This window comes from Podarcis tiliguerta (genome assembly GCF_965153285.1).
Source record: "Podarcis tiliguerta genome assembly, chromosome: 3".
Taxonomy (NCBI): domain Eukaryota; kingdom Metazoa; phylum Chordata; class Lepidosauria; order Squamata; family Lacertidae; genus Podarcis; species Podarcis tiliguerta.
The window spans coordinates 96,099,827-96,119,006 of NC_139536.1; the positions used below are offsets into that span (position 1 = coordinate 96,099,827).

The 19,180-nt window shown below is 39.9% G+C and overlaps 1 protein-coding gene across 5 annotated transcripts in view; it reads right to left on the bottom strand.

Moving 5' to 3' along the window:
• CSMD1 (CUB and Sushi multiple domains 1) overlaps positions 1-19,180 on the bottom strand; it is a 920,428-nt gene that overhangs the window by 53,447 nt on the left and 847,801 nt on the right. For all 5 annotated transcript variants that reach the window (XM_083431289.1, XM_083431288.1, XM_083431290.1 and 2 more), the window contains 5 exons: positions 17,890-18,078; positions 14,066-14,251; positions 8,318-8,512; positions 5,550-5,723; positions 1,413-1,586 (listed from right to left, as the gene is read on the bottom strand). In XM_083431289.1, the coding sequence (XP_083287415.1) occupies positions 1,413-1,586; positions 5,550-5,723; positions 8,318-8,512; positions 14,066-14,251; positions 17,890-18,078 (918 nt within the window). The remainder of the gene's footprint in view (positions 1-1,412; positions 1,587-5,549; positions 5,724-8,317; positions 8,513-14,065; positions 14,252-17,889; positions 18,079-19,180) is intronic.

A 19,180-nucleotide genomic window follows, 5' to 3' on the forward strand; every position in this document is an offset into this window, starting at 1 on the left:
TTCAACAGTTTTTAAAAGAGCAAGACAGCAAATTTAAATCACGCTCTAGTTTTAAAATATAACAGCATATAAATAATATATTGTATTATTTATATGATGTTAGCCACTCTGAGCCCGGCTCCGGCCGGGGAGGGCGGAGTACAAATAATTTATTTATTATTATTATTATTATTATTATTATTATTATTATTATTATTAAAATGTCTATCATTCAAACCTATTATAGTTCTATGATATAATCCTGCTACGGTAGTCTCTAAACCAATGATGAACATTGCATGTCTTTTACAAGACATTAAAAAGTATAGCACTCTGAGTACTTAGCATACAGTATTCCAGCAAGCCATACAACAAACACGTACGGCAGTTTAGTGCTATGAACCCTACAGTATGACGGGCACCGTGTGCATTGCCCATTAAGTGTATGTGTAAGCCAGCATTTGGACTTGGCTCTTCTAGCTCATAGTTCCCGCTAGTTCCAAAAAACAACAACAACCCTGTCCAATTCTCGTAAGACATTTTGGAATTATGGTGATAGGTACATTTAGCAGCCTAATCACATGCTGTTGACTCTGCAATGCAGGAGAGCACAGGAATAGACATCAGGGTTGAGACTTCAGGCCACATGCTTGGGCAAGAGACTGATGATACTGCTTCCAGCATCAACCAAGCAGCAGCATCAACCAATACTATCATGCAAAACTGAGCTTGGATTTGTGCTGTGTACACCCACTCCCATTTACTGTACTCTGAATCCCAGTGCACTCCCTGTTGCGAATTCTCCGTGGTGCTTTGGCAGAAATGCTCAGAGTTCCAGGTTCTTCAGTGCAGTGCAGTACATTTATTGTGAGCTATATATATACAAAAATCTACAGGCTATAATACACGAGCAGTTCATACAGTCAAACAGAGTACCTGGCTGCAACTTAAGGAAAATAGGAAGACCTCTCTCTCTCTCTCTCACCACACTCTTCTACACCACCTACTTACACCACCCTTTAAACCGATGGCAGCCAATCAACTGACAGCACATTACTGCTGAGTCTTTCTGACCCAGCACTTCCATACAAAGTATTGCAGTTGCATCAGCTAGCAAACTCAAGCCTGCAGACTTGCTATCTCACACAGCATTCTGTGAATCCCAACACTCCCACCACTGGGTTGGGAAGCAGTGGACCCCATAATCACAATCCACACATGTCCGGTTGCTTCTAATTAAATACTTCATTTTGATGTGTGTGTCCCCCAACCAACTGCAATCTGAAATCGGGGAAGGGGGACACACCCAGCTGCATTTGAAGGTGTACACATCCTTTTCTACCAGCTATTGTTAATCATTCTTACCCATCTAAGAGCTGATCAGCTTGCTATTACTTAGAGAAGAATAGATCACTGGGAAAGGTGGTACTTACAGACACAAACTGGTGTTTGCCCAGACCATTTGTGGTCTTGCAAGCATATCCGAACAGACGTGCCGACAAGTCGAAAACCAGGGTTACATTGGTACACCACAGTGTCGCGATAACTGAAGCCGTCTCCACTAATGTGGCCATTTACAATAGGATCTGGAGAACCACAGTGTCCAGCTAGAATAAATGGGGGGGGGGGGGGCAGAAGAAAAGAACACAAACTTCACTTTCAGCTCACATAGCAGGTCCATCGTCAACAAGAATAATGTTAAACAAAAACATTGCCTTAAGCCCTCAGCACCCCGCGAGGTATATCTGCAAAACTGAAAAACATTGCTGTTGATTCAATTGTCCTTTATTTACAGTCCACTCTTCAACAAACATGCTCTTATGAATTTATTAAAAAGCTGAAGCTTGGCCCCTTGGTGCAGATTGCAAGGCTGTTCTGCAACTGGCCGTGACAACGGTAGATGCACTTTCTTCCAGCTTGCGAATTAATTGAAAGAAATAATCCAGGCTTCTGCATGAGAGATTCCTCATGTTGAGGCGGTTGTGAAACTGCCCTATTCCCACATCTGTGCTGCTTGGGCAAAGTAGAAATTTGGGAAGCGGGGAGCATAGATTGCTAAACACACACAGTGAATTGCGAGCACTGTCATATGTATCCTGATATTCAGCTCTATGGAAACAAAGGTACATTTGTTGATGCTAAACCCGGATAATCCTATATTGATTTTTTGTTGTTGTTGTTGTTCCTGCAGACGTGAAAATGAGAAGCTGAAATGCAATAGCTATTAATTGAAGTCAGATTTATTAAAACATAGGAGATCTCAGGCTGGCTGAAAGGTAGTACTAACTTGGAACTTGCCATTATTATTTGTTTCTGAAGGAACCTTAACAATTCATCTCATTTACAGAGCATGTCACTTGGTGGATGTAATGATTTCCTGTCATTTTGAACCTAGTTAAATTAAACACCCTTACAGCTGATGAACTTAAGAAGCAAGGCAATAAAACACCAAATATATGTAATCTTCCAATCATGCCAAATTAGCCCTAAGTATATTAAAGAGGCTGTTGGAAATCTATTTTTATAAACCATGCTTTCAGGATTTTTTTGGAGATAAAATGATGGACTGGTTCGATATTAGTTCACTGCAATAATTAAACATTTACACCAAAGCAACATGCATGGACTAACCTTCCTTTAAAAAAGTAAACATACACTGAGTGTTTAGGCCAGACTATTATGGAAGGGCCACCAACACTCTGGAATAGTTTTTTTTTTGGGGGGGGGGGTATATGTGGAGGAGACTGAAGTGAGAAGGCGAAATTGGAGAAAACCATTTTCTTATATTAGTGGATACTTCTGTTAGATCAAAAGCCACAAGCACAATGGCAGTGTTGGGCATCCTATAGGTATTTGAAAGGAAAGCATGAAAAGACAGCAGAATGAGCTGGTGAATAATAAACATATTTTGGAAACTTTGCAATAGGGAATAGGGATGCTTCCAAACTTCTCCTTATCTGAGTTTCTCACTGGGTTGAGAACAGATGTAACAAGAAACCTTCATTGTTCCACTTTTTATTTCTAAATGTTGCAAAGACTGATTTGCATGTGCAGTTTCTCATAGTCTTCAATTCATTCATGTCTCTTCCTCCCATTATCAATGCCTTTATCCACATTGGTAAAACACTACAGAAAAGCAACTGGGGTGCAGTTTTAATTTTACATTGTGTTCTACCAAAGGGGGAAAGTAAATGTGTTCAGTATTAAACACTTTGTGTCAATCTAATCATTCTTTTTTGTAGCTTATTACATGAGTATGCATAAGAGATTGGGAGGGGGGACAAGCTAGATAAGGTGGAATTGATTGGAAACATGGCACAGTACATTATTTTAGAAATTTAATTTTTCCTGGTAGACTACTTAATTCCTTAGAAATTACCCTACCCGACCAGACTCCAGAAGAAGTTTTTGGTTCTGTGATTTCTCTCTGTGTATGCAAGGTAGTGAGAACTCACAACACAATTAAGGAATGTAATGGAAGACAGCCACTAATTGGTTAAGTAGGGTAGGTACAGGGCAAGTATCAATGATGTGAGCTGTAGATCAGCAACATCTGGAGGGTCAAAAGCTTTGTGTGTGAAAATTATCTATGCCTATAAATACCTGTGTTTATGCAAGGCTGCCCCATAATAATAGTAATAATAATAATAATAATAATAATACCCCACCCATCAGGCCACTCTGGGCAGCTTCCAACAAAATATTAAAATACAATAGTCTATTAAACATTAACAGCTTCCCTAAACAGGGCTGCCTTCAGATGTCTTCTAAAAGTCTGGTAGTTGTTTTTTTCTTTGACATCTGGTGGGAGGGCGTTCCACAGGGCAGGTGCCACTACCGAGAGGGCCCTCTGCCTGGTTCCCCGTAACTTGGCTTCTCGCAGCGAGGGAACCGCCAGAAGGCCCTTGGCACTGGACCTCAGTGTCTGGGCAGAACGATAGGGGTGGAGACACTCCTTCAGGTATACTGGACTGAGGTCAGCACCAACACTTTGAATTGTGCTTGGAAATGTACTGGGAGCCAATGTAGGTCTTTCAAGACTGTTGTTATGTGGTCTCGGTGGCTGCTCCCAGTTACCAATCTAGCTGCTGCATTCTGGATTAGTTGTAGTTTCTGGGTCACCTTCAAAGGTAGCCACACATAGAGTGCATTGCAGTAGTCCAAGCGGGAGATAACTAGAGCATGCAGCACTCTGTCGAGATAGTCCACGGGCAGATAGGGTCTCAGCCTGCGTACCAGATGGAGCTTATAGCAGGATCTACAGTGCATACCCTTATAGTTTATAGTGCATAATTGCTTTAAATATTAGGACTTCTGTTCATTTATGCATGCATGCATGAGGAAGGATATAAAATGTTGTAAAAATCACTTGACAAAATTCCAATTGACAGTAACAGACTGTAGATTAGTGCAAAGTCAGAACAGCATGCACAGACCCCATTGATTTCAATGGTACTTTGATACAGGGCAATAGTGCATAGGACTGCACAAAATGTTTTGTATTAAAATGGTTGCAAATATGTACCTGTAACTCCTGAACACACACACATTAGCACTATTTCATAAAATAACTCTTAAGTGTATTGGCTGGGTATATATTGAGTAATGCTTGAACATGCTCAGATTTCTCCCTCATTAAATTACTCACCACTGAAATCTAAACAACCACTTTGTGAGCTATACATCCAAACTGAAATGAGTGACAACTGCAATTAATTTTGAGGCAGAAAATATTAACATCAAAGCAGTAGGGGCAAGAGGTCAGACTCAAAAATAAACCTTCTGAGCTGTAACATGCTTATGGTAATGACAAGTTCCTGATTTGTGAAGTTAAAATTGGAAATGAGCATTTGAACTGAATATATATATATATATATATATATATATAATTTCAGTTTTCAATATAAAGGAATTCCTCTTTAAATACTAATGGCTGTAGTTTTATTAATATAGATTTTAGAAGATGCCAACTTTGGTGATAGAAATAATTCATACCAAAAACAACAACAACACACACCACCTTTTGCTCTGTATTCTTTGTTGACAGTATTTTGAAACCAGAAACAACATCAGTTCCTTGGGATTATGTTTTCTCTGAGGTTTCCTGTTAACTCTGTGAAAATATCATGTGCAGTGTAATTTTCTTGTTGGGGATCCTATGATTGCTTTGTCCCTATATTCTACCTGGCTTTAAAACAGTCTCAATAAAGAATGTTTGAGGCCAATATGGAAAGCGTTTTTGCCTTCTAGCAGCAAGCCGGAAAAGAAAAGTTTACAATGGGTGCTATACTATAAATTGAGATCCTTTCCAAGGATTCCACTAAGAATGGAACTCTCAGATGTTTGAGTAATAAATAAAGAATCCATCCCCTTTAAATACCAACCTATTTATAAATATATTTCCTTCCACGTGTGCTCAAGAAATCGGTGCCTCAAGCCGTAACACAAACACAATACAAACAATACCATTTACTGAAATCATGTGAACTAAATTTACAAAACTAAACTCATATCCTTCACATGACATTTGCCTTTTGGGGTTTTAGATTTCTGCTGCAATTTGTACTTACCGAGACACTGAGTTTCAGTGCCACTCCAAAGTCCATTCACTAGGCATTCACGTACATGAGAACCAACTAGGGTATAGCCAGTGTTGCAGGTGAATATTGCTGTGGCTCCATACACGGTCAGAGTTCCAATCTTATTACCATTTGGTGGAGATGGAAGACTGCCACAGGAAATAACTGAAAAGGGAAAATAAAGTGCTTACAGTACAGCAGCAGCAAGAGGCTCTTAGAGTCATTTGGGGGCCCAGAGAATACTACTACTACTACTACTACTACTATAATAAAAAATTATTATTTGTATCCCATCCATCTGATTGGGTTGCCCCAGAGAAACAAACCCACTCACACAACCACTCATTTCTCTTTAGCTTAGAGACCACTTCCAATCCTCAAGACCCAGGGAGCTCCAATACCTTGCACGGGAGGAAGAAAAGCAAGTGGTTCATGTCTACTGAATGTAAGTTCTCTAAGGCAATATCCAGATGTCTCAAATAGTTTGCTTGCTTTTTCCTACTTAATTCATTGACAGAGTGAGTGGGCTAGCTTTTACTCACACCCTCATAGTAAAGGTAAAGGGACCCCTGACCATTAGGTCCAGTTGTGACCGACTCTGGGGTTGCGGCGCTCATCTCACTTTATTGGCCAAGGGAGCTAGCATACAGCTTCCGGGTCATGTGGCCAGCATGACTTAGCCGCTTCTGGCCAACCAGAGCAGCACACGGAAACGCCGTTTACCTTCCTGCCAGAGTGGTACCTATTTATCTACTTGCACTTTGTGCTTTCCAACTGCTAGGTTGGCAGGAGCAGGGACCGAGCAACGGGAGCTCACCCCGTCGCAGGGATTCGAACTGCGACCTTCTGATCGATAAGTCCTAGGCTCTGTGGTTTAACCCACAGCGCCACCCGCATCCCCACACCCTCATACCCTCTTCTATATCTTCCATCCAGGCAATCGAGAAGCATTATCAGAGTTCAAACACACTTTCCAGCCAGACAAAAACACTCAAAGAGAATGCCAAGCAGGGCCAATAAACAAGCAAGGCCTGAGGGCATGGAGAGTCTTGAGGGCCATGCAAAGAGATTTGGAAGACTATTTGGTCCCCAGGCCCGAGCTTCTTCACCCCTGCTTTACAGTGAGACCCAAGCAATTATGTACAAAGCTACTGGAAGAAAACACTTGGGCTTAGTAACACACTAAAGGAAACATAGTCAATAAACAACGAAGTAATGGAAACAATAGATGGAGTGCGATTCTGTGCGTAACTGTGACTTGGAGGCAATTTAAGCAGCTCGGAAGCGGTACAATGTGCATTCTCACCTCCATGCTGATATGCCAGCTTTTCTGGTACGGCAGCTCAAAACCACCTTCCACGCTTTATTTGCCAACGCTTTACAAGGTGCAAAAGGATTATTTTACACATGACTGAAAACTTGGAAGCATTGACGACTGGGTTTTTAATTTTTATTTTGTGCAGTAGATTGTTTCATCACATGTCACACTCAGTTTTTGAAATTTCCTCCGGGTTCAAAGATAACTGGCTCTGTGACATGTGGTTCTTGAGCAGCAGCCTCCAAAATCCAAAATCCCCTGTGTGCACAGTACCAGCTGTGTGACTCTCTGGATCCCAGACTACATACGATGATAGCACTCTGTGCTTACATAACGAATAATGTAATCTGTAGTGTTTTTATTATATTAACTTTCAGAAGCATAGTAATAAATAGTTTAACAGCCTCAAATATTTAATGAATTTTAATTTCTGAAGATCAAATAGATTGCTCAGCTCATGTTTGACTGATCTGGATTACTTCGGTATTCAGATAATCCATGGTTAATTAGCTTGTTTGTCTAATTACAGTTGAATGTAATTGATGGGCACCATTCACAATTAATTTAATCTGTAATAGGAACAATGAATACATGAATTTATTTGAATAAAGGCTCTTGAGAATGGACAAATAATTCATTTAATTAAATGATGCATGTCATATGTACAATACAAACTACTCTTACAGATGCGAAGATCTGATCTGCATATGAAGCCCTTTCTCACATCCTCAAGAGTTTCCTTGTTCATTTCAATTAAAAAAAAAACAAAACAGTTATGCATTTTATTTCTTAATGCATGTGAAATTGCCCCCTCTACTCAAAGTGTATGAGCCCAAATGTATCTTGTATGCACTGGTGTACAGGGCTCTAGAACACTGCACCTAGCAAACTGACATAGATATTTATAAATATTTGCTATAACTACACTCAAAAATAAATTAACATAACTTTTTTTTTTGTAACAGGCCATCTCCAGTGTAATCCTTCCATTCGCGATACAGCAACAGCTTCCACGAGCAGATTGTAGAGGAAAGCAATTTGCACAAATTCCTCATTTCTCCTGCAGAACCACCACTCTTCCTCCCACATTGTTCTCAATGATCTCCCAACCCACTAGATCAGACGGAGGAGACACACAAGGGGGAATTTTAAGCAAAAATGGCTACCTCCATGTTCTGTCCACAGAAACCTCTGCTGGATGAAAGAACTGCCTGTCAGCAGTAGGACATTATATATAACCCTGTATGGTTACATTTGCCGTGTTTTGGTGCAGGGCCCATTTATTTGAACGAGGTTTGCATACCTTCTTGATGGATTGCCCTCAAATATTTCAGAAAAGCTATTAACAGATATTAGTTCCTTTACTTAAGTTGTGTTGGTAGAAAAATAGAAGCTGTATCTTTGGACAGAACTGAGCACTGTGTAAATAAATGTTTCTTACCCTTGCACACTGGTCTCTCATCAGCATCACTCCATGTTCCATTAGTTTTACACAGCATGAGTCTCTGACCCTCTAAATAATAGCCAGGGCTGCAACTCAGCATGACTTGTGCGCCAAACTCATTCACCGACCCAGAAATCCGTCTCCAGACAACATGTTCTGAGAGCAGGCTCTCAATGCTGGGGCAAGTCACAGCTGTGAAGCAAGGACACTTTAGTATTAGCACTTTCCTTCCAATATTACTTCACAGAAGATGAATCACCATCCTATTGACAGCAGACTTTTCCTGGTGAAATTGAGCGTGCTATAAACATTTCTCAAATGCACATTCCGGTGCATAGCATCTTACACTTGTTTCAACACCAACACTGGGAGGCTGTTTCAATTAAGAAATGAGGGGAGAGGGAGAAATGTACTGTTTCAATTTTATAATATGGGTACTTTCTTCAAAGTCTGATTAAGAGGCAAAGTTGTACAGTTTGCATAGAAAGAAGAATGTATTAATAACAAGTTGTAAGAGCTAAAGCCCACTGGCACTCTAAAACCTGTATTGTTTTGTTGGCACAGAATGTGTTTAGAATCATGGCCAAAAGTATATTATGCTCAGTGGAGACTGAATAGCGAATAGTAAACTGCTACCTAATGGGAAACACAGATGCCATTTCCAAAAGCTTCATTTATCTAACCAAGCTTTAATCTGTGTGATATTTCTTTTAAAATAGGCTTTGTGTGTTCCATTCAGATGCTTTGTATATGTACACCTATTACCATAAGACAGAGGGGGCGGGGTTACAAAATACTTAGCAATCTTATCTGAAAACACCTTCTAACACCATAGCCCACCCTGTCTATTGGTTTAGGGCAGGTAACACCATCATCAAACAGATGCAGGGGGAAAAGCAAAGTCTCACAGACCTGTCAAAGGGTATGGGGGATAGAGAGGAAAGTTAATGGGGGGGGAGAGATGCAAAATACTAAAATTAAATTCTACATAAAATTTAGAAGAGTAGAACAGAGATATACGGGAGGAAACAGGCGCATTAGAGAGAATAGTGGGAGTAAGGGCTCTTCCATACTTCCATTTGTCCTGCCAATTTAGCACTCAATTGGAGCAAAAGGCGATCGGGTTTTCTGTGGATTCCCATTTGCTCTGATTTATCACCAAATAGCAGGTTTTCTAGGGGAAATCAGTGAGGCAAAGGCAAAACTGCTCTGACATGTACATAGAAAGCATGGGGCAAGTAGAAAACTGATGGGATACATTGTTTTCTAAGCATGGGGCAAACACTAATACTCTTGTGATAGGGGAGTATGCCTCAGAGATTACAGAAAGTTTTTTAAAAAATAGTGTTGGAAAGATATTTTACATCTACAATGCGCGTCCCAGTGGAAAATTCCATCCCTAGTTTGGTATTGCCAAAGACAACAGTCAATGACTTATTTACCTAGGAATATTGAATGGTTCTTGTTCCACTGAATTATTTTGCCTACTTTCAACCAAGTGTAACCGGTGACAAGTAAATCCTCCATTTCCAATTCAAACTGGAAAAAGGACTAGGAGAGTAAAATGTGGGTTCAGACTGGCCCAACTCCACATTAATGTAGTGGTGTTTACATAATATCTTCCCCATCCCAATGTCATTCTGGAAGCTAATGGATGTTATGGTTCAGTTCAGTTCCTGACATTTCAGCTTTTTATGGGATCTGGATAATTCATTCAAGGCTCTGCATTTTCAGAGGCTTTAGGGTGAACAGGTGAGATAGATAAGCAATCATTTGGGTGGGCTGATAGGGAGTCAGGGAGCAAGCCAGACCATTCCTCTCTTCTGAGACCTTCTCCATTCTCCAGTTGGTGTTGAAGGAATTTTCTGGCAGCTGGAAGTCTGTGACTTTTTAGATCTACCTATCCATCTCGCCAAGCCTTTCCTTTTCGGAGCTCAGGATGCTGTGCAAGGTTCTTCTCCCTTTATTACCCTCAAAACAAGTGTGCTGAACTGAGAAATAACAAGTGGCTCAAGATCACCAATGTGACCTTGTGCCTCTTTGTCTATCTGTTTCTCTTTCTATATACATCTCTCTGCACACTGGAAAAATAAAATGTGCAGAGAATATGGTAATGGCATAGCATTTTTTAAAAAAAAGAATATGCAAAGCCGTTAAATATATAAGTGACAGAAAACTGTTTGTGCCACGGTGCCGTTTAATTTTGCAGCAAATTCCTCTGATTTATCAGAACTGCTTTATTCTTGAATTAAAATACGGCCTACTTAACAGCTGCTGTATTTAGAACAAATTACTGAGACACCCATCAGTCTCTCTCTTATACCTCAGACACCAGTGACACTTGCTATTTTTATACATGGCATCTGAATCAGAGATGATGTCAGATTTGTCTAGATGTAGAGGAAAAATGTTGTCCTCTTTTCTATGCTGATTTGTTTCTGTTGATATATGTATTAACTGCTGCCTGCTTCCAAGTATAGTGAAGTAAATGTAATTACATCCTTCAAGTATGATTATATGTCACATCACTAGAATGAGATTATTTACCTACACCAACACTCATGTGCACTGCCAAAACAGAGGATTATTTCTGAGGTAAAAAATATTTCAAAGTACAAATGTATGTCACTCCAGAATAGGTGGAGAACTATCAGATTCACCTTGTAGCCAGTGCTGGAGATACAGAACAGAAAAGGCCCATCAATTTAAATTTTAAGTAGACTTAATTACCTCTAACCTATATTCTAGACTGCAGCCTTCAAAGAGTAAAATAATGGTTTAAACCTCACCCAAATGGCTGACTGAACTGTGAAATGGGCTTCTAATTAACCTAGGTACTAGTGGGCATATTGGGTTTGGATGTCCTTTTTTATGACATGGAGGTATAAAAGCGAACTGGTGGTAAATTGTACTGGTTTATCAAAATACGTTCGTCTTCCTGCCAAAGCTCTCAGCAGTTTTGGCCAAGACAAAATCTTGAAATTCACCTTGGATATTACCTTGGGAGGAATTCACTATAAACTTAAGGGGTCTGTAAAACTCCATTCTTCTCTTCCCATGAGAAGCTTTGAGAGTTTTATCAAAAGTATCTTAGCATTTCATGATCATTTCTCAGCTTTTTTTCCTAAGCAGAAATCTCCAAATTTGCCTTCAAATTTTTGTTATCCAATATCCAGTATTTTGTTATCCAATAACTCTAGTATCTGGATAATAGAAGTGTTAAACATCACAAAATAGGTTTCATTTATGATTTAAAAATAAGCTGCCCTGGCTTCTCTTTCAAGTAAGAATCAGTTATAATGACCAGTCCATTAGTAGCAACATTATTTATTAAATGCATAAACCAGCTTTCCCTGAATTGTTAAGGGTAGTTTAGAAAAATAAACCAAAATAATATATTAATTAGAAACAATCTAAATAGGATCAAGCAAAGGTAAGCTCCAGTTTTCTTTCATTATGTGGTTTGGTCAAAGTATTTTTAGCACACCCATCACACAGATTTTCCTGTTGCATTGAAATTTTTGAAAAGTAGGCTTTGGTGCTCTTAAGAAGTGAAAATGTAAGGTTTGATTGCTGCACGAAGAGGGTGAAGAGTGATCCCAAAGGCAACAACACATTTTGATATGCAGAAAGGTGGTGTCAGTATAATAAACTGAATTATGAGCTGAAATAAATTGTGCATAGTTATCTCCCAAATGATAATGGCATGTCAGAAAGTTCATGTTTATCAAACACAGAAAGGAAAATGTCACAACACAGTTATGAAAAAAGCTTAGAAAGTGAAGAAAGTATTTTCTAGAAAGGAAAAGAAAACAATAAAGCTGTTTTAATAATGTAAGCACCCAATGCACACCAATTCATTCAAATGCACTGAGCAGACATAACTATGTTTAAACTATAGAAAAATCCCTTAAAACCTCTGTAGAAGAAGCAGAATTAATCAAATATACAATAAATACAGATAATTATGCTGGTTTCAAATAGTGGTCATAGAAGGGAAATGAGCAGATTTTAAAAGGTGTCTCCTCCTTTCCCCTCTCTGCAGCCAATAAGCAAACTAAAAATATCAACCATGTTTCTTATAAAGAAAACCGGCAATTGGGCACGTCATTAAGTTCTTGAGGGATTGGTCAGTAGTTACTGTGCAACTTCAATGAACAATTATTAAGAAAAAGAAATACTTCTTTCTTACAATCTCTGCTTTTCCAATTGAATTGTCTGGGTTTCTTAGGACAAGTGTGACTCAAAGAGACATAGATCAAGAGGTCCAATAGAAGTATTTGATGTGAAAGTTTGAAAAAGACGCCTGGGCCCCAAACCATGTTGTAACGTGTACATTTCATAGAATCATATAACTGAAGAGTTGGAAGTGACCACAATCTTTCTGTTATTACTGCTAGTGTTGCATGGATGCATAGCTGTGCAGATGTAGAAAACAGCATTATTCTAGGTAAAGTGTCTGAAATTTCCTTTAGATCTCGGATCTATCACTTCTCAAGCTGTTTGCATGAGACTTAGGGCTTCCCACAACAATTTGTTGGGTCTGCCACTCATTGCTGACAGGAATGATATGATTAAACACCACTGCTAAAATTTCCAATTCCAAGATCAACTCTTAGCTCAGCCTTTCTCAACCTTGGGTCCCCAGATGTTTTTGGCCTACAACTCCCATCATCCCTGACCACTGGTCCTGTGAGCTAGGGATCATGGGAGCTGTAGGCCAAAAACATCCGGGGGCCCAAGGTTGAGAACCACTGTTAGCTCAAAGATCTTCGCTGATAAGCCTGTTTGTGGTTGCTAGTTCCTTCATTCATCTCCATTAGTCATATCTCTATCATATGCATATGAAACAGCCAGCTCCAGCTAGAAGAGCTAAGGAACACTTACTTGTTCCACTGAATTACCTTATTTTTCTGTGTATAACACGCCATCATGTATAAGACGCCCCCTATTTTGGGGGACTCCAAATTAAGGATATAGGGGGAGATTGCCCATAGTTGTTGAGGTTTACTTTGGGGGGTGGCCCAGAGTTGATGAGCTTTTTATACGGGGGATTGCCAAAAATCGCTCACCCGCCTGACCTACGCTGCCACTCACATGCATCACAAGAACCACCTATCGTCTGTCCCCTCACTGGAAGAAGCCGCCAATCGCCCGCCCAATTGCCGCAGCAACAGCCAATCAACACTAGACTTTGCCACAGCCACCAATAACTCACCCAATAGCCACAGACAATCTCCGGCTTGCAGCAGCAACCAATCACACATCCCCCCAGTGCACTATCCGTGTATAAGATGACCCCAAATTTTTAACGTAATTATTAAATAAAAAAAACCTTATCTATGGAAAAGAACGGTATTTTGCCTACTTTCAACAAAGTGTAACCAATGAGAAGTAAATCCTCCATTTCCACTTCAAACAGGAAAAAGGACTAGGACAGTAAAATGCAGGTTCAAACCAGCCCAACTCCACATTAATGTAGTGGTGTTTACATAATATCTTTCCCATCCCAATGTCATTCTGGAAGCTAATGGATGTTATGGCTCAGTTAACTGAGATGAAGACTGATCGGTGGTGTGCTAAGTGTTGCTCTAAGTTGTCCAGAGCTTTCTAAACTCAGATTCAACTCAGATTTGCCATCTCATTGGGGCGGGGGGAGGAATTCTATTGTACTTAACTGTTACTGGGAAGAAGTAAAATATAGTTTCTAAACGGGTACATATTTTTTCTGAATTCTATACTTACGTTTACAGACGGGTGGCCTTCCTTTATTGCTCCACAATCCATCTTCTTGACACACTGCTGTTGCTTGTTGACTAGAATCTAGCTTGAAGCCCTCATTACATTCATATATCACTCTGCTGCCCAAAATAAACTCATTACCCCAGACTGAGCCATTTCCGGGAGATTCCGGAATACCACAAGATACAGCTGAAAAGAGGAAGAAAAGTGGAAAAGCTATTTGCCTCAGGAAGTAATCATTACTGTTGTAAAATCTGAAACTGTACAGGAAATAATAGTAATAATACATACATTACACATTTATCTTATTACTGTTGCTAAGAGACTCACTTTATAATAATTGTGCTGAGGCCTAATAACAAAAGAAACAATAATAAAACATTTCCCCCCACAAGAAGAAGAAGAGGAGTTTGGATTTGATATCCCGCTTTATCACTACCCGAAGGAGTCTCAAAGCGGCTAACATTCTCCTTTCCCTTCCTCCCCCACAACAAACACTCTGTGAGGTGAGTGGGGCTGAGAGACTTCAGAGAAGTGTGACTAGCCCAAGGTCACCCAGCAGTTGCATGTGGAGGAGCGGAGACACGAACCCGGTTCACCAGATTACGAGACTACCGCTATTAACCAGTACACCACACTGGCTCCAGCAAAGGCAGCACTGTCACATATAATAGTATGGATACCAATATAAAACATGAGTACTTCTTATATTTGAATAATGGATCTCAGTATAGATACTCTTTGCTCAAATGCTGATCTGGGCTGCTTATGAGTATAACTTTTTTCAGCTTGAGGTGGAAACCAACCATTTCATTTGTTATAGTTTTGCTATGTTTTCCATTTCCATTATAATGAAAATATATTTATCAAGAGCTTGGAAGGAGTCACTTAATCGTCTAAACTGTTTATGTACATAAGTGGAAATTTATCAAGACGTTAAACATAAAGGTACAAATATGAATTCAAGGCAGCATAAATTATTTCCTGAATGGGTTTACTTGTGCTACTGTAGCATTTAATTATTTTCTTGAATGAAAGTTTGCAGCTTATGTAATAGGATTTCAGTAATGCAGTTGGAGCAAACCTCCCTATTCTGCATCTGCCAGATCATGTTCAGATTAGAATGTGGAAATGCAGATTAGATTGCAGGTCCATGAACCTTTCCCAGACAGGAAACCTACCTACATCGTTCCAACCTACATTTGTGCAACGTGATCAAAGGACTTCTTGATTCTTTGTTTCTTTTTATGTGGTGCTTATCATACTCATCGAAACCTTTGGCTTACAGTCTTCTGTAAGTGGCCGTGTGTTACGATGTGCTACATCCTCACATCGTAACACAATGTCACTTCCATGGGACTTTTAGTCACAATATTCAACGAGCCTGCAACAGTGCTTTCTAGCTGTTGCGAGCAGCTAGACACCGTTGTTTAAAACAACAAGAACAAGGGAAAAGTTTGATTTAAATTCACTGAAAGCATATCAGTTTGAATGCACACCTCCTCAACATTAAGGATGTCACCGGCTACTAGTTTGTTTCAAGGCACAGTTCAAAAATGGCTTTGATTTAAAGAGCCTAAATAATCTGTAGTGCATGTAAAGAGCTCCTTCCTCTAATATGAATTAGGATGCTTGCAAAACTTGCTGGGGTGGCTGTTCCAAAGTCAGGACACCACCATAAGAACGCAGACTGTGAACATGCCACACTTTTGAAGCACAAGGCTTCCTCCAAAGAATCCTGTTTGAGCGCTTCTTTAAAATACAGCCAGGCTTTTGAACTGAATTGTCCTTCTGCTCTTTAATTTATTTTAAGCATTTCTAAACTGCTCTGCATCCACACAGATTGCAGCTATACAGAAACAGCAGCAAGAATATACAACAAAAGCAGAACATAATCCACCATAAAACAAATGTTTTTTTTAAAAAAAATAACTGAGCAGACAACTAAAACCTATCCAAGACATGAGTGGATGCATTAGCTTTCCCTGACTACTGTTTTCTTGGTTGTTTTGGATACTTTTGTTACTTGTTTTAACATTCATTTAATTATTTTAATTTTTGATTTAGTACTGTTGCTTTGATTGACTGAATAGCTTAAACATGGTTTTAATCAAAATGTGGCAGCAGTATGGGCAATCTCTACCCTCTGTGCACAATTACATATGCTGCAGTATTTTCCTAACAAGTATTTACAAAATTATTTGATTGGCATTCTGGCATCCCATGCAGTTCCACACGCTTCGCCTGTGCAAATGGATTCTCTTATGGAGAACTGCACAGAGGTTACGATAACGATTTATATATATTTTATTCTCTCTCTCTATATATTGAGAGAATATATACATATTGAGAATTACCGTATTTTCCAGGTATAAGACTAGGTCCCCCCCCCCTAAAAAATAGTGTCCAAAATTTGGGGGTGTCTTATACATGGGGGCCATCTCCCCCCCCCCCCATTTTCTTAAATCAGAGTCCCCCCAAATAGGGGGTGTCTCATTGATGGAAAAATATGGGGTGGGTGGATGTGCCAAATGCTCCTTCCTTCCTTCCCAAAAACTCGAGCAGGGAAGAGGTTGGAAAGAGAAACCCAGCAACAAGAAAACCTTAAACCAAGAAGTAGGAAGCTAGAAAACTGATATTATGATGGAAATGCTTCAGCACCCTTAACTGTAGACACTGCTACTTTCTTCAGATATAATTATTCTGAATGTAGTGCTGCTTGTGCAGGTTTCTGCTGCGTCAGCAGCTGAAAGTAACAGTAATAACAATAAATTATTATTCCTTGGAAGGGAGTCAAGTCCTTTATGCAGCAGCAAGTGCTTTATTAGCTGAGTTGCACCTCGACAAGATGGGAAATGAAAAATGCCACCTGACCTTACAGCTTAACACAAGTTAGAAATGTCTTCTTATGAAAACTGGGGTAGAGGAGAGGGGGGGACTGTTGTAGAAGAGAAACAGAAAGGAACAGCTCCGTTTTCTAAAATTACATTACAATAACTATTTACAGTTTTACTGGTACTACAGACATCATGAAAGGATCTCCGGGGGGTGGGGGGAATCCTCCATTTTAAAAAAAACAACCGTTAGTATGCTTGTGCTAGATGGATTTAAAAAATAAATTGTTTTTGTTAAGGCTAAAATGTTTTTGTGTAAGAATTTTGGCTGGGTGCTGGCAGGCTGAAGGTGGGGAGGGTTGACAATTACATGTCTGAAGATCTCTACTATAGCCATAATTGAAAGCAAGCGAGATGTGATCCAGGAAACAGCTAGTTCAAATCTAGGTGTCCTTAAACAAACTGTAAGTCACTCATCTACAATATAAGGAAACACGATTTGTGGCCGATCTCACAGAGCTATCTTAAGGACTTCAGGGCGACATATAATTTGACGAGGCGTATTGCACCCTCGAAATGAAATATTCTTAATGTATATGTCCGCAGTGTGCAAGGAAAGGATGCTATTCTCAAGGCTGAAGAGACAAGCTGCAGTTTAAAATGCACAATGACTTCAAATGCATGTCTCTTCAGGAGAAGCTGTTGCAGTTAAAGGACTGTTTTCTCTTGGGCATTCAGATTACCACATTAATCTTTCACTATTTATTAACATAACATTCCTATTCAGTTTCTTATGTGAAATGGGTGCCAGCAGAATCAGTGGAGGCAGTTCCACATAACAGCAGGCTTTCTATTCATGCTTAGGTGGCATAAATGGGTAGGTGTAAGAAACAAAGACTAAGGGTCAGGGTTTCCTCCACTCTAAAAACCTGTGATACCACCATAATTTCAAATTTTTGTATGTGCATGTGTTGTTAAGAAACAGGATCTTACCTTGACAGAGAGGAACAGGGAAATCCCATTGATACATGCCATTTGGGTGACGTCTACAAGTTGCATTGCTATGGCCAATTATTCTATATCCAGGTTTACAATAATAGCGAACGGTGCTGCCAGCTGTACCCCTGGTTTTATTTACAATTCCACCATTCTTCACAATATGGTTTAAGCTGCAGTAAGGAGCTATAGGGGGAAGCATAAAAGAAGCAATTAAATAAAATGCAATGTTTGGTTATGGCTTGAAAACCCGTGAACTCAGGCTCTAGCCTCACAATCAGAATCCATATGAAAGGCACTTAGAGAATAATACTAAACTGAAAACCTATTTCAACTGTCTGTAAGTAAGCAGCAGGATATCTTTGCATGTGAAATGTAATATGCTTTTGAGCCTCTCATGTACAATTTCTTCGATCATTGTTGATGTGCAATAGAAATTAGAAGAAGCCATTCTAATTCAAATGTTAAGTTTTTACATTTGCATTTCAAAGTGCTTTGGGCAAACATTTGTTTAAGGCTCCAGTGTGAAAATGTTCAATGGCCCTATTGTATGAAGGTGAGCTAATGGGCTGCTGCATGAGGACTTTTTGCCACTACAAACCCCCATCAAGTATCTTGGGCTATGTGTAATCAGATCTTTGGGGTTTGCTCACACAAGGGAGAAGCCTCTCAGGAAAGGCTTTTGGGAGGGTGGCGGCGCAGAGCATGCATTTGGGAGGCCAGAATGGGGAATTCTCCTTGCACAAGCTCCCTTGCGTGAGCTGCAGAACTGGATACAAGTCATACAACACACCAGCAATGATGCCAATTAGATGACTGGGGAGATGCAGGTGAGTCTATGCTGTGTTTGTTCTCCAGATCCCCAAACAGATTCCAGGGGCTCTTCCTGATGGACATACAGTGCTCAGAGTGCTGTATGGAGCACTGCAGTGCCACAAAAGAAGGGGGCAGCACCCATTTGCACATTCAGTTATTAAGCCAGTACACACAGACATGAAGAAACATGCTGGCTTGCACAAATTTCCCCTTATCTAGAGCAGACCAAAACGTTAAAGGCATCTTAATCAATCAAGTAATCATTTCAGTTTTAGTTAATTGATTATATTTGCATAAATTACTTATGCATAAAACCAATAGTTCCGATGGGGGGAAAAATAGCAGACTTTGAAATTGTGGCGCCAGCTTCAGCTGGGCTTTGAGAAGGAGGCACGAGGCTCTGGCAGGGTCCTGTAGCTCCCTTATCCCCTTCCCAAAGCCCAGTTAAGTGCTTGCCTGCCAGCACAGCTTT